Source organism: Myxine glutinosa, chromosome 11, assembly GCF_964187855.1.
Source record: "Myxine glutinosa chromosome 11, kmMyxGlut1.1, whole genome shotgun sequence".
Classification (NCBI taxonomy): domain Eukaryota; kingdom Metazoa; phylum Chordata; class Myxini; order Myxiniformes; family Myxinidae; genus Myxine; species Myxine glutinosa.
The window spans coordinates 40,284,164-40,299,327 of NC_136271.1; the positions used below are offsets into that span (position 1 = coordinate 40,284,164).

At 43.1% G+C, this 15,164-nt stretch overlaps 1 protein-coding gene across 1 annotated transcript in view; it reads left to right on the plus strand.

The window, feature by feature from the left end:
* The window catches only part of LOC137436117 (adhesion G protein-coupled receptor B3), a 999,412-nt gene that overhangs the window by 907,767 nt on the left and 76,481 nt on the right, over positions 1 to 15,164 (plus strand). Inside the window, exon 19 of the mRNA XM_078786591.1 lies at positions 41 to 107. Within this exon, the coding sequence (XP_078642717.1) occupies positions 41 to 107 (67 nt within the window). The remainder of the gene's footprint in view (positions 1 to 40; positions 108 to 15,164) is intronic.

A 15,164-nucleotide genomic window follows, 5' to 3' on the forward strand; every position in this document is an offset into this window, starting at 1 on the left:
GCTGAAACCATTTCCACCTTTTATCCCATTCCTTCCATAGTTGCTGGCTTTCTTTAGAAGGAGGACTGCTTTACGCCTTTGTAGGACCTGCTGCTGGTGTTGTGCTGGTAAGTGTTATTAAAAAAAAAATACCCTCAACTTATGTCATAAAATGTGAACAAACTCCCTTTTGTTATTTATTTGTTTGTTTGTTTGTTTTCATTAGATAAACTTATGCCAGTCATAATGCATTCTCATCTGACTGTTTTTACGACACTTGTTGCATGCGTATGAAGTAATTTATATTGGGAATAATATTTTTTGCTGTGGCTATTCATTCAACAGTTGTAATTGGTGAAGGTTCAGTTATGGCAATTCATGCCGTTATAATATATACTCCTTACAAATTAACATGTTAGATGACAACAGTTTTGGGGATTGTTTTTTAAATATTGCATTCAAACGTGTTCATATTCTGGTTGATGATGAGGAGAACACTGATATCTACACTCCATAAATAAACATGATGTCAAAGGAACCCAAAGTTTAATTGTTATGTGAAAACAACATGCTGTCTGAGATTAGTGTGCAAGTTGCTAATGAAGCCAGGCTACAGATTACTACAGACATCACACTGGCAGAAATTGCTTTCATAATTTATGTGACCACAATTGACTCCAATATAATGCTGCACACATTTTCTTCAATTAAGTCAGAAAATATTGCTCTTGTGGATGTTGTGCTATGCTTCGACCATGGCCAATTCTGGTTGATCAGGAGACTGGTTGGTAGGCTTCGCGACCACAAATGCACCAATAATGATCAATCTGATTCCAGTCTGGAGATAATGCAGGTTAATCGATGCAATTGATGTTGTGGTCTTTGAAATACAATGTAGACAATGTGGCCAAGTGTGGAATGGAAGGGAATTGCCTTCCATATAGATGTGCTTGGACATTGCTGTTGGTCCAGTTAGATTAATACAGGCACGATAATCTCATCTCTATATTTGATACCTGTTATGGCCTCACCACCTCCCACTTCTCCCTTACCCCCACAAAAATATTTTACATATAGTGTCGTGGCTCGTGTATTATGTAGGGCAAAGAGGGGATCATAAAGCAACAAAACAAAAGGAACAGTAGAGATAAGGAGGTGTGGGGGGGGGGGGGGGAGGGGGACACCAACAGGAGGGTTGAAGGACAAAATAGAGGAAGCACAAATAATGCATGGGGGAGGAATGAGGACTATGGAAGTATGCAAGGGGTAGACAAGATGGACACAGCCACAAATTATCAGGAGGGAAAAAGTGGAAACATGGAAATATCATGGTTTTGAAAGGGGGGTTGTTGTTGTTGTTGTTGTTGTTGCATAGCCCCGGACAGTTCTGTCGAATAAGCCCGCGGCACGGAGACAGCCGATCGATGCCGTAGGAGCGATCCAGACATCCCCCAAATTCAGTTGGGTGTACCTCTGTCTTCACAAAGTCTGGGCCACAACAGAATTAGAGGTATAGAGGAGACAGAGAAAGAGAGAAATAGAAAGAGAAAAGAGGGAACGGGCCGGTCTATTGGGATGGTCGGCACTCTGACTGTGACTGCGTTGCCCTGACGAATCCGCGTAGCAGGGAAGAATGGGGGAAGATTTGGCCCCCGACTTGCATCAACCACGGCGAAGAGGCATCCCAGATAGTTGTCGTGGAAGGAGAGTTGATCTGAGATGGTGGAGAACAGCTGTGTGGAAGCTTTGAAGGAAACATGGGATTGAAGAGAACACAGAAGTTTGTTCCACAGGCACAAAAAAAAGGAAAGAATGAGTGAAAGCAAGCAGTGATTCTGGAGATCAAATGATGACAAGATAAGTTATTTGACTGACATGAATATCACATAACCCTATCAGGGTGCCCCCATCACACCAGACATTCTTCCTAATGGTACAATTATCAAGTCATTCTCCACCTTTTCTTCAAACTCGATCATTTTTAATCTTAGTCTCAGCAGAATCTATACCCTTTGGTGAAAATGGATCCAATTAACCATTCACTTTCCAGTTGTGTTGTTGTGTCGACACTCACGTGTGCTACTGTCGATGATGCTGTGTTAGACCTTACACCACCAGAATGAAGCCTATTCCGAACAGTTTGTACTGTATTTTGATGGCCTATTGCTGTTTGGAGATCATTGTGTTGCTGAGATATTGCTGTTGAAAAGCCATTCCTTCTGGTAAGGGTGATGCTCCCACGATCCTCATGAGGCGTTGTAAGTTGGAACCCTTGGGAGGTTCGAATGATAAGCTCCTGTCAGACTATTAACAGTTCAAGGAGATTCATCAGTAGCCCAGAAATGCCACAGTGAATGCAATATGAATCAAGCCTCTTTGAGCCCCCCCCTACTGGTGTGAGCCAAGTCATATAGTGTAAAATTATATTTAGCCATTGCGAGACTGACATAGACTCCAAGCGTGGCCAATTTATTAAGGGTTTTGACATTGGTCCTTGTGGCGTAATCAACGTAAATGGTAAATGGTGGTGTCATGGTTTAATGCAAGTATGCCAACAGAGTCATTGTGGGGAAAATACAAGTCACAAGATGTGATGTGATATGGGTGAGGAGTCTGGGGGGCTGAGCCAAAGGAATGTTTGTGGAGTCGTTAGCTCTCGGTCAGAGCTGCATAACCAAGTTATTACCTGTATGCTTTACACTGAAATGAAACACTTAGACCAGTGGTTCCCAACCTTTTTGTACTCGCGACCCCTTTCTCAAAACCCCGAAACACACGCGACCCCCCTGCCATCAGCCGTTTCAGTTTTACAAATTTTTCTGAGAAGGAAAAGGGAAGAAAGAGAAAACAATCATTAATTAATCAATTTTTACAAATTTCACTACAATATTCCTTGCACATTATAAAATTCGGGTAATTTTAGTTAATTAGTCAAACCAAGCTCATCATTTTTTCTCAGTGCCATCCATCGTCACACAATCCATGATCGTCATCACTAACATATCATCATCTCTCCAACCTAGCTAGTGGGATGGTTGGGGTTGCATCTGAGCAGCGAGTCATGGAATTCGTGGCGGGGTGTTTGCAAGAGCCAATCTCATGTCATCCTCGACATCCAATCTGTTCCTAGTCTTCGTTTTGATGTGGACGAGGGTAGAAAATCCGGCCTCGCAGAGGTAGGTGGAGGCAAATGCAAGAAGAACACGTAAGGCCAGCATGCTGACTTTGGAATATGATTGATGCATAGCGCACCAGAAGTGAGTCACCGATTTCTCCTGGAACAGGTCACGCGCCGGAGAGTCGTTCCGTAGATCCTATAATTCATGTTGGACTTCGTCGGGGAGGCTGGATACGTCAAGTGTAGCAGAGAAAGGTTTCTTACCAGTGCCACCTCTTCTCCTGTGAGCTCAGGGAAGTATCGCTGGAATTACTTTTCTAGGGACTCAAGGTATCCGGTTATCTCATCCTTCAAGAACTGATCTAGTTCGCCCTCAGACTCATCCATCACTCCGCAGAGTTTTTCAAACATGGCGATGTTCCCAAGATTGACTTTCCGACGCCAGTTCTGCAGTTTGGATATGAAGGCCCGTTTGAGAAGAAGCTCATGGCGTTTGAAGAACTCCAAATCCTTCTCTGCGTGTTCCGGATGCTTCGTCTCGAGGTGACGCTTGAGTTTCGAAGGTTCAATCGACTCCGCGCTCAGGACAACATGGCACAAGACGCATTGTGGTTTCTCGACGTCGTTGTTGGCGAGTACTGTGGTGAAGCCAATGTTGAGGTAGTCTTCCGAGTATTTGCACCTTTTAGCCATTGCTTCAGATCTGTAAATACAAAAACCCGGAAATAGACTATGTTCATCTCATATCGGCAACACATCGAAAAGAGCGAGCGAAAACCATAGCCAACTCCACCGGCACAACATTATGTTGTGTGTTCTAGGCATCAGCGAAATGAAAGTTTTGGTAATGTTCCCTTCTCCCAAGTAGTCTACTTGCCAAGCCTATAGAGCCCTCTTGTGAACCCGGAAATGTTGAGTACCCCAACGTTTTAAGTTAGAAATTTACAGTATGGGTCCCCAGCACTTAGAAACTGCCGGATGCTAACTTGCATATGTTGGGCAATTAGCAAAATTAGCATTAATAGCATTAACGCTATCAAACATAGGCCTGGGACACTGAAATTTCTGTTTCGCTCTATTGCTCCGTTTGAATGCTTTGTGTGAGCAAACTATTTGAAGGATCTGTATGAAATTTGGACATAATACACTTAGACAGATATGCTTTCTGTGAGTGTTCTTATAAAAAATTTCCTGCGATCAAAATTTCATGTGAAAAAAGGGATGTAAAAGCCGTGGATCACAGGTTCTGGCGAGCAGAAAGAGAGGGTGATTGGATGCTGCAACAACACTGCCTTGAAGAGATGCTGCCCTATTTCTTTGCTGCCGGTCATCACCACTACGCAAGATGGATCACATGGCATCTGCGCGACATGCAGTACCTTCCTGCTACTGCCAAGGATGACCTTTACGCTGGAAGCCATGTGTGCCGCCACTCTGATGGTGCAGCTGCAGTGAGTGGAGACATGTTTGGGGAGCAGACATGCATCAAGCAAGGGAAGGGAGTAGGAGGCATGAAGGGCATCTCCACCAACCCTGAGCAGGTCGCCGTGTGGATCCAATCTTTCGGCATCTGCTCCTATCTCTCCAAGTCATTGGATGACATTTACGACGATGCTGAAGCACCGGATAAGACAATGAAGCCCAACAGACACAAAGAAGAGGGTAAAGGACGGCGGGAATTGGACGCGGAGGACCGGGCTAAAATCCTGAGAGTGCTACAGGAAAACAAGTAGGAACAAGAACAAACAAACAAGTAGTGTTTCAGTGTCCACCATATCATAAATGGCCAGGTGGCAGATGAAAAGGTGAATGTGCAAGATGCATTGAAGATCGGACAGGACATGAGCACACTGTTCTCTTCATCACTTCCTGAGAGATTTCATGCGCCCATCTCAAATAAGGTGGTGACAATGACATTCACCAAAAAAAGAGTGAGGGTCAATGCGAAGATCATATGTGACCTTGAGGCGTTGTTTGCTCGGCTGCTGGTGGTGGGGAGCAAGAGAAGAATGGAGCTCTCTGCCCTCTTTGACTACGAGATCGGCCCGGTCCCTGCATCCATCATCGATGAGTATGGATGCCTCAGGAAGGGTAACAAGTCTGTGATCGTCCAGCGTCTTGGAATCCTTGCCCCCAATCCCCACCCACCACATGTTGTACTCGTTGATGCATCGCAGCTCATCTACCACGTGGTGTGGCCATCGTCAGGCACTGTGGCTGACCTCGCAGCCAGCATGGGGCGCCGGCTTAATCGCTACATCACCGAAACATTTGTCATCTTTGACCGGTATGAGCAAGTCTCTGCCAAAGACCACGAGAGGCAGAGAAGAGCTGGGGAGAGCTCAACAGAGTACCGACTCTCACTGACAACCCCTCTACCTAGCCGCGACAAAGTGATGAAGAACAAGACAAACAAACGGAGACTGGGTGAGCTCCTGTGCACACACAGCATAGGAGATCACATCAAGATGGTCAGCAAAGCAGACAGTATTGTCACTCATGACGAGGCTGACGTCTCCCTCATCTCATACATGTTGGATGCAGCCAGTCGCGGAGCTGAAACTGTCCGCATTCTCAGCGACGACACTGATGTTTTCCTACTCATGGTCTATTGGTGCTGGAAGGTGGGTATCACATGTAACCTGCAGATGGAGAGATGGGATGGCACTATTCTCAACATCAATTCGACAGTAGAGAATCTCGGTGAGCAGTGTCGCTCCATCCTGGCTATGCATGCTCTCTCCGGATGTGACACCACCTCCTATCCCGCGGGGAAAGGGAAGGTGTCCGCACTCAAGGCCATGAGAGTAGTACCTGGTGACCTGCTTCACTTCATCGGAGAGGAGGGAGCTACTGATTTACAGATTACAGAGGCAGTGAGTGGTTTCTTCCTGGCTCTGTACAACGAGAGGGAGTCGGCATCTCTGAACGTCGCCAGATATGACATCTACCGAAAGCGCAAAACCCCCCCCAGCACTGAAGACACTGCCTCCTACAGAGCGCAACGCCCTCCTCCATGGACGGCGTGCCCATCTACAGGAGCTGCTTTGGAAAGCAGCAGACTGCCCTGACCCACCAGCTGTGGACATAACAGAGTTTGGATGGAATAAGAAGGAAGGCGAGAAGGGAGAGGAGGTCATCATGCCCATCCTGGATGCAAGCCCCGTTGCTCCTCCTGCCGTGTTGGAAATGATCAGCTGTAGCTGCAAAGCTGGGTTAAAGCCCTGTTTAACAGCAAAGTGCAGCTGCGTAGCTGCAGGCCTGGCCTGTACCAGCTACTGCTTATGCAAAGGCTCTGATAGTACATGTTGCAACACACTCACAGCAAGAAGAGCAATATGACAAGAATGTCAGTGGGATGGTCAGGAGAAGAAGATGAAGACGATGAGGATGAGTTTTATGATGAGGATATGCTTTATAACAGTGCAGAGTAGTAGAAGTGCAAGACGCTCTTTCTTGATGGAAGTTTTATGTTGTGTAACTAGTGCACATTTTTCAGCTCTGATAATTTTGGGTATACTTGTGTTTTAATTTTGAGGATATTATTTACCCATAGTCATATTATTCTAGTTTGGTATGGTACTTGCCTTTGTTACCTCTAATACCTGTGAATAAAAGTGGAGCAATAGAGCGAAACAGAAATTTCAGTGTCCCAGGCCTATGTTTGATAGGGTTAATGCTATTAATGCTAATTTTACTAATTGCCCAACATATGCAAGTTAGCATCCGGCAGTTTCTAAGTGCTGGGGACCCATACTGTACATTTCTAACTTAAAACGTTGGGGTACTCAACATTTCCGGGTTCACATTGCTGGCAAGTAGACTAAAGGCTACCAAGTTCTCCCAAGGCTTCTCGGCCCCCTAGCCCACCCTCCGCGACCCCCTGGGGTGTCACGACCCATAGGTTGGGAACCCCTGGATTAAAGCATCACTGTTGTTGAATCCTTCAAGACGCCCAACATGACAGTCTTCGAGAGACATTTGCACATGTTGGGTAGATGAAAAGAACAAGCCGATTAGATTTTGGTTCAGATCTGAATCCAGATCCAGCCTATCAGTGGGATACAAAACATAAACTGTTCAGCCTGGCGGAGGTATCCGCTCCAATGAATGCCGTTCTGGTTACCCTCGCCAGAGGAGAGTGTATTGCATTTGAGTCCGTTTGTTTGTCTGTTTGTTTGTCCGCACAGAATAAATATGATTTTCTCTGCAGCCGTTGGTCCGATTGACAGGAAATTTTCACCATAGGTGCAACTCCACCTGTATAATTTTTTCATGATAATTATGGCGTCATGGGTCACGTGGTTCTGTCGCCATCTTGGTAAAACCAAAAAACTTTGCACCTCTATATCTCAGAAAGCGCTGAATAGAAAAAATTGAGACATGGCTCATTGTAAAGAACTCACCATGGGGAATAAAATATGTTAATGATGATGTCATAGGTGCCTCCATTAATTCGACAAGTACAAAACTTCATCCGATCAAGATGAAATGTATTGAGCATAATCTAGGAATAAATGAGTTCATCAAAAAAAAAAAGAGATGACGTCATTGGTCACGTGGTTCGGCCGCCATATTTGTTTTAACACAAAAGCCTTAAAAACCACTGAAAATACATCCCGGCGAGGGTTTGCAATCTCCGATTGCTCTTTTTTTGTTCTGCAATGACCTATTAAGTTAATAAAATGTTTGTGATACATTCAAATAAATACTTCACTGTGAAAGTAAATTCCAGAATTTGTGATCATTAACATTGGAACACATCACAGTGGAAACCTTACTGTGGTCAATCCTTTATCGGTTAATGGCTACCGGTTAGCACATGACCACAATATGAAGAGCTTTTTCATTAACAAACGTAAGTGCGGAATTAAATTGCTGTTGGATACCTATGGAGCCCTTTGATATTACTTTGTTCTATTAACCGTTTGGAAAATCATACCAAACTTATCAGCATTGTGGTGAGCATGTGATATTACAATCATGAATGATTGATTTGCATCCATTACCTGAGCTTGGGCTCGCGTGTTGGGTGACTTCTTTCCTGGTGTTGGGCTCGCGGCTAGGGTGCCGGCTTAGGATCCTAGGATCCTGGGTTCGAATCCCGGTCGATCGCTGAATTAACGCCAGGGGGGTTGACTCAGCCTGTCATCCTTCCGAGGTCGGCTAATTGAGTACCAGTTCACTGGTAATTCCCTGTTTGTCGTTAAAGGCGGCAAAAAGGGTTGGCGTCAGGAAGGGCATCCGACCGTAAAACATTGCTTCAAAAAGGGGACCAAACAACAACAACAACCACGGTTCCCGAAAAAGGCCAACCCCCGCTTTGCGGGGAAAAATGGCCTCTAAAGGTGGTTTTTTTTTTTTTATATATATACCTGAGCTTAATCGATTGCTCTGACATAGTTTGCACTATCTCGGTGTTGTTCAATTAATGATCTGACATTAACTTTCATACTGTTTCCTTCCAGACAGGACATTGCTTCCAACATTATGCCAGCCATTGGAGGTGATGTTAAGCTAGCCGTTGCTAGCATTCACTGGTGGACGAGTACCAATACCTTTGTGACTTTATAAATTCTTGCTGTAATGTACAATGGGGGGCATTGTACCGGGAGAATTGGCACAATTTGAGAAATAAGTCACTAAAGGATTTTTATTTTTTTTGGATACACCATCAACTCTCGTGTAAGAGCTAACATCAATCACAAAAAAACCCCAAAAAACCGACACACAAAACATACATCAAAGGGAGCGGGAGACAAGATGGGGAGAGAGAGGGAAGCACACAAGTACAACATTTCAGAGCAGGGGCATCGGGAGATCTGTGGGAGGGAGAGGGCTTGGCGGGAGGAGACATGGGAAGGCGTGGGGTGGGGTGAGGTTGGAAGAGGTATAAAACACAAGGACACTGCTAGAACTTCCAGGAAAGAAAGAAGTCGGTATTTCAAAAAATTGGATCTGGGGTGAATTAACGGGGGTAAAAAGATCAAGGTTTTGGATGGGGGAAGATAAGAGGTGGTGGTGAACAACTGTTTTAAAGACCTGGAGGGAGGAGTGGGATTGAAGAGAGTGAGGGAGTTTGTTCCAGAGGCGGGAGTAAAGAGGAATGAAGGAGTGAAGGTTGCATATGCAGGAAGTAAAAGAGGCTTCAAATGTTGTGAGCCGAAGATAATTGGACAACTGCCTCTGGCTTGGATCTTTGGGTTTTCTCTTCCTGTAAATTCAAAAGGATGGTTTAAACATTATGCGGCGATTGCAATCAGAGATAACTGTTGCCATCCAGATGCTCTTAACAAGATCACCAGGCTCAAACTTAATGTTGCTTTGGTAGTTCCTCTCAGAGTCCAATCAATGCTCCTCTTTAAGCCCATTATCAATCTGCCCCAGACATTCGTTAATGTATGTGGCGTTTTTGTTTTTTCGGGTATTTTTTTTTCTCCTTTTCAGCACCACGGACAGTCACAAGCAATAAAGAGCAAACCTTACCTTCAGGATCAGCATGTTGGCTCCCTGTGGGCTAAATCAATCAATTTTCAACAATTTCACCCTTGTTTGTCTGTGTTTGTCTCTCCATCTGTGAGCAGGATATCTCAAAATATTATTGATGGGTTCAGACGAAACTTGGCGGACAGGTTGTGTGCGTGACAAGGACAAAATGTTTCCATTCTGGTAAAGATCTGGATACTAGCATTTTAAAAGTGATTTTTCACAATTTAGAGGAAGGGGCACAAACAATATACAGCAGAATATTTCAAAACGTTTGTGGATGGATTCGGTCGGAACTTGGTGGATGAGTTGGGTAGGTGACAAGAAAAAGCCGATTCGATTTTGGTTAAAGTCCAGATGCAGATCCGACCTGTCAGTGGGATACAAAATGTAAATTATTCAGGCTGGCGGAGGAAGGTACTTGAACAAGTGTCGTTCTAGTCCTTTCTATTTTAATTATTATTTGTGCTTACTATTAAATTTTCATTTTCTATTTTAATATGATAATTATTTTTCATTGCAGCACTTTTCAAAGTTTGTTTAGTTTATTCATCTTACACTTTTCTACCAATCCCAGTCCTCTGCCCTTTCAACCTTTGAACCCTAACCCTCCCTGTCAATATCAGATATTCTCACTCCTCACTAGATAGCCAAGATCAAGCCGCATTGAAGCTAAATTTACATCATACCTCTCCAGGTTAAAGGCCAAGGTCTTACACCCCTAGAAGTATTTTTCTCCATTTTTTGTCAATGTCCAAGCTGTATCTTGGACCTGCCTGGGACTTTTGGAATTAAAAATTGCATCAACATGAAGAACACTCAGTGGAGACCATAAATCCGCCAGGCTGATTAGTTTACGTTTTGTATCCCACTGGTAGGCCGGATCTGTGGACCGGAGTCAAAACCTAATCGGCTTGTTTTTGTCACTTAAGCAACTCATCCACCAAGTTTTGTCATAATCCATCTACAACTTTTTTAAATATCATGCGATACATTCATGGCCAAAAATATTGGCTCCCTTGCACTTTTTCCAAATAACTCACATTTTTTTCAAAAAATCCACAGCAACCCTAAAACATCACTGAACCTCCTCATATTTGACTGTAGGGAAGGTGTTCTTTTCTTTGAAGGCTTCATTTTGTTTTCTGTAAACATAGAGATGACGTGCTTTACCAAAAAGCTCGAATTTGGTCTCATCTGTCCACAGGACATTCTCCCAGAAGGATTTTTGCTTGTTCAGGTGTGTTTTGGAAAACTCCAGTCAGGCTTTCTGACTCTCTGTCTTTTCTGTCTCTCTCTCTCAGCAGTGGGGTCCTCCTGGGTCTCCTACCATAAAACCCCTTTCATTGAATTGGTTACGGATGGTGCAAGTTAAAACTGTCGTACCTTGTGTCTGAAGGTCAACTTGAATCTGTTTGGCAGTTGATCGAGATGCTTTCTCCACCATTCGAACAATCCTTCCCTGCAATCTTAGATGGAGTTTTCTCTTGCGGCCACGTCCAGGGAGGTTGGCTACAGTGCCATGGGCCTTAAACTTCCTGATAAGATTGTGTATGGTGGACACAGGAACATCAACGTCTCTGGAGATGGACTTGTAGCCTTGAGATTGTCCATGCTTGGCTACAATCTTATGTCTGACCTCCTCAGACAATTCTCTGGTTTTCTTTATTTTCTCCATGCTCCTTGCGGTCCACACAGTGACACAAAACAGCAGAATGACTCCTTTTCTCCATTCAAACTGGTTGAATGAGTGATTTTTATATTGCAGACACCTGCAACTCACCACAGGTGAGTTCAATTTCAAAGTAAAGGAGAATCACCTGCTTGAAATCAAATTATGTCCAACAACTTATAAAAGGTGCCAATAATAGTGTCCAGGCCATTTTTCTGTGTGGAATAAGCTAAGATTTAGTAATTTTTTCAGCTTTTTTATGCCTCCGCCAACAAAGTCGCCGGATGCATTCTATTTTCGGGTTGTCCTTCGGTCCGTACGGGCTAAACCTCGTTTTTCTCAGCAACCATTTGTCCAATTGAGACCAAACCTTCAGGGTAGGAGTGACACCCATGCAGAATGTGTTTATGATCATTGTGACGGCATATGTCACGTGGTATGGCAACCATCTTGGATTAAAAGCAAATAATAAACTAATTATTTCTTGGAAACCGCTGAATGGAAAAATTCGAAACTTGGCACATTGCCAAGTACTCCCAATGGGGAACAAAAGCATGATAATGATGACATCATAGGTGATGTGGTATACCAGCCAAAATTGTTTTAATGAAATTCCTTATCCTAAAAATCTGAAATTGCATGCACATGATCGATGACCCATTTGTATTGAAATATTAAATTTATGACATCATCGGTCACATGGTTTGGCAGCTATTATGGATTGAAGGAAAATATAAAATAATTATATCTCTGAAACCGCTCACCCTATCGATGTGAAGTTTTACAAATATCATCTAACAGCACTGTTGCATATAGTTTGAAAATGATGATGTCATAGGTCACGTAGTTTTACAGCCATCTTGGATAGAAAAACTAACTTTATCCGATAAACACGAAACTTCACAAACATGATCCACTACCTATACATATGCAGAGTGATGGCATCTACCCGTTGTGGGACTATGCGGAGGCATATTGGCGACACAGTCACATTGTTCTAGTTTGTTTTGTTCCACTGCAAACCAAAGAAATACATAAGTGGATACCAAAATACTTTTTAATTTAAACAATTTTCTGGAGGAAATGCTGCATTATTTGAAAAAAGTGCAAGGGTGCCAATACTTTTGGCCACGACTGTATACCATTTTTTGCTCATCTGTCAATGGTGAATAATCACCTAAAAATCAAAAAAAGTGCCCCCACTTGATCGCCTTTGATATCCATCCCACAAATCAATTGAAAACAAAAAAAACAGAACCAATAAAAAAAATATTTTGAAAATGTAAAAACATAGAGGGATAAAATCTCAAAAGACAACCAAACAAGGTATGAATGACACAGCAATATGACACCACAATACAACACCACAATCCTCTTATAGATTACCATCACAATATATTTCGACGTTGTTCCATCACAATCCCACAACAAAAGTAAAATGTCAAAACATGTCAAAAGATGTAAAAGTTTCTAGAAAATATATTCTATTTTGACATTTTATGAGGTATTATGTGTAGATCAGTGAGAAAAAAAAACTCAATTTAATCCATTTTAACTTCAGGCTGTAACACCACAAAATGTGAAAAAAGTTTATAAATGTGCCCAAGCCCAAGCCATGACATGACCTCAACCAAGCTTAACAGATGAGCTCGTATGTATGCCTTGAGTCAAATGGAGTTCCTTCCTTTCTCCACACTTTCACCTTTCTATCTGTTTGGTCAATGTTTATCTTGGTCTCATTTGTCCATACATCTTTGTTCCAGAACTCAATTGCTCACATCTGTACTTCGAGGAAAATTCTAATCTTCCTTTCTATTTTTGATGCGGATGAGAGGTTTGCATCTTGCGGTGTAGCCTTTGTAGTTCTGCTGTCAAAGACTTCTGCAAACGGTAGATTGTGATACTTTCACTCCTGCATTCTGGAGGTTGTTGGTGATGTTACTGACAGTTGTTTCAAGGTTTTTCTTCATAGATCTGATGATTTTTATGTCTTGGCCAATCTTGCAATTGTCTATTGCTAAGTACACAAGCGGTTTCTTTCCTTTTCAAGATATTCAAAATTATTACCCTCGCCTGAGGAGAGGGTATTGCATTTGAGTCCGTTTGTCTGTTTGTCTGTTTGTCCGCACAGAATAAATATGATTTTATCTGCAACCGTTGGTCCGATCGACAGGAAATTTTCACCATAGGTGCAACTCCACCTGTATAACTTTTTAATGATAATTGTGACGTCATAGGTCACATGGTTCGGCCGCCATCTTGGAAAAACCGAAAAATTTTCACCTCTATATCTACGAAAGCGCTGAATAGAAAAAAATGAGAAATGGCTCATTGTAAAGAACTCTCCATGTGGAATAAAATATGTTAATGATGATGTCATAGGTGCCTCCATTATGACGTCATAATTGGACAAGTACAAAACTTCATCCGATCAAGATGAAATTTATTGAGCATCATGTCGGCATAAAGTGGTGGAGAAAAAAAATTAATGATGACGTCATCTGTCACGTGGTTCGGCCGCCATATTTGCTTTAAGGCCGAGAAAAATATATTTCCGGTGTCTGGTCAGTGCGCGTATCGATTTTGACCCTGCGCGTCAACAATTTTTTTTTTTCAAATTTCTAACGGTACCTACAACAGCACGTGCCATCTATATAATTTAGAGCACATCACAAATTATAGAGCACATTAAACATAAACAATGCCGCGCCACCTCAAGTATTCGCGTATACTTGAGGCGGCGCCGAGACGAGATAATTGCAATTAAGTGAGCCGTGACGTCACGTTCTCGCCGAAAACGCGATTTCGAGCGTGTGGAGCCATATAATGTATGCATGTTGCCGGGCCGGCGCGCTATCTCGGGAAATATGGGTCTGTGCGGGTCGCCATTGGTATCGACGTTCGCGCACGGTTCTCCCATACAACACTACGTTTAGTTTGTCCAAATCCAACCAGCCGTTCCAAAGGTATGAGTAGTATTGTGTGCCGTGCCGTCATCAATCCAATCCGCTGGATATTGTCATTTATTGAAACGAAGACGTTCTTTGTCGGGTTCGTGTGAAGCAACCAGAAGGCCTAGAGAGCTGCGGGTGGTCTCGTTAGTCATGAAGTTGTAAGTGTCTGATAATCTGGTGGACTGGGAGAAGAGATCGTGGGAGACCATCGGCATGGATTCAAGCGCCTCCACGTTCGCCGTTTTGCCCAGCTGCGCATGCGCCGATTTGAATAACACCATACAGCCAATCTGCGCATGCGCGGCTTTGATACACATGTTGCGACGGTTGCGTCATCCCGTACACGAAGATTGGTCCAGGGGTGTCGTCATTTGCGCCTGCGCAGTGTTGACGCGATCGATGCATTGGAATGTTTGACAGTATGGCGAGGCGATCTCAAGAACGAAATGGCAGTCTATAATATGCTTGAAGAACTTAATGATTTTCAGAATAAATACATTTTAAAATAACTTAATCTTGTGTTCATTATTTACAAAAAGGCCTACCTGTCCCATTGGCTGTCTTTAATTTCTCTCTGGATGGCGCCACAGCAGATGATGAGGACCGCAAGGCATGAGGACACAAAAAACAACACCTTTATATGTGCAATTCATGCTTTTCAAAAAAAAGAAAGAAAAAAAAACCGCATCGCCGCATCAATTCTGGAAGTTTGGTCTGACCAGAGACCAGCAATATATTTTTTTGGCCTAACACAAAAGTCTTAAAAACCACTGAAAATGCATCTTGGCGAGGGTTTGAAATCTCTGATTGCTCTTTTTCTTGTTGTATTTGCAATGCCCAGTTTTTATTCTGTGGTTCTAATTGAATTCTTATATTCTCTCAGCTTCCAAATTGCTTGCTTTTCTTTCATAGACACTTCTCTGGTCTTCATGTTGGTTTATGCCTACTAACTCCC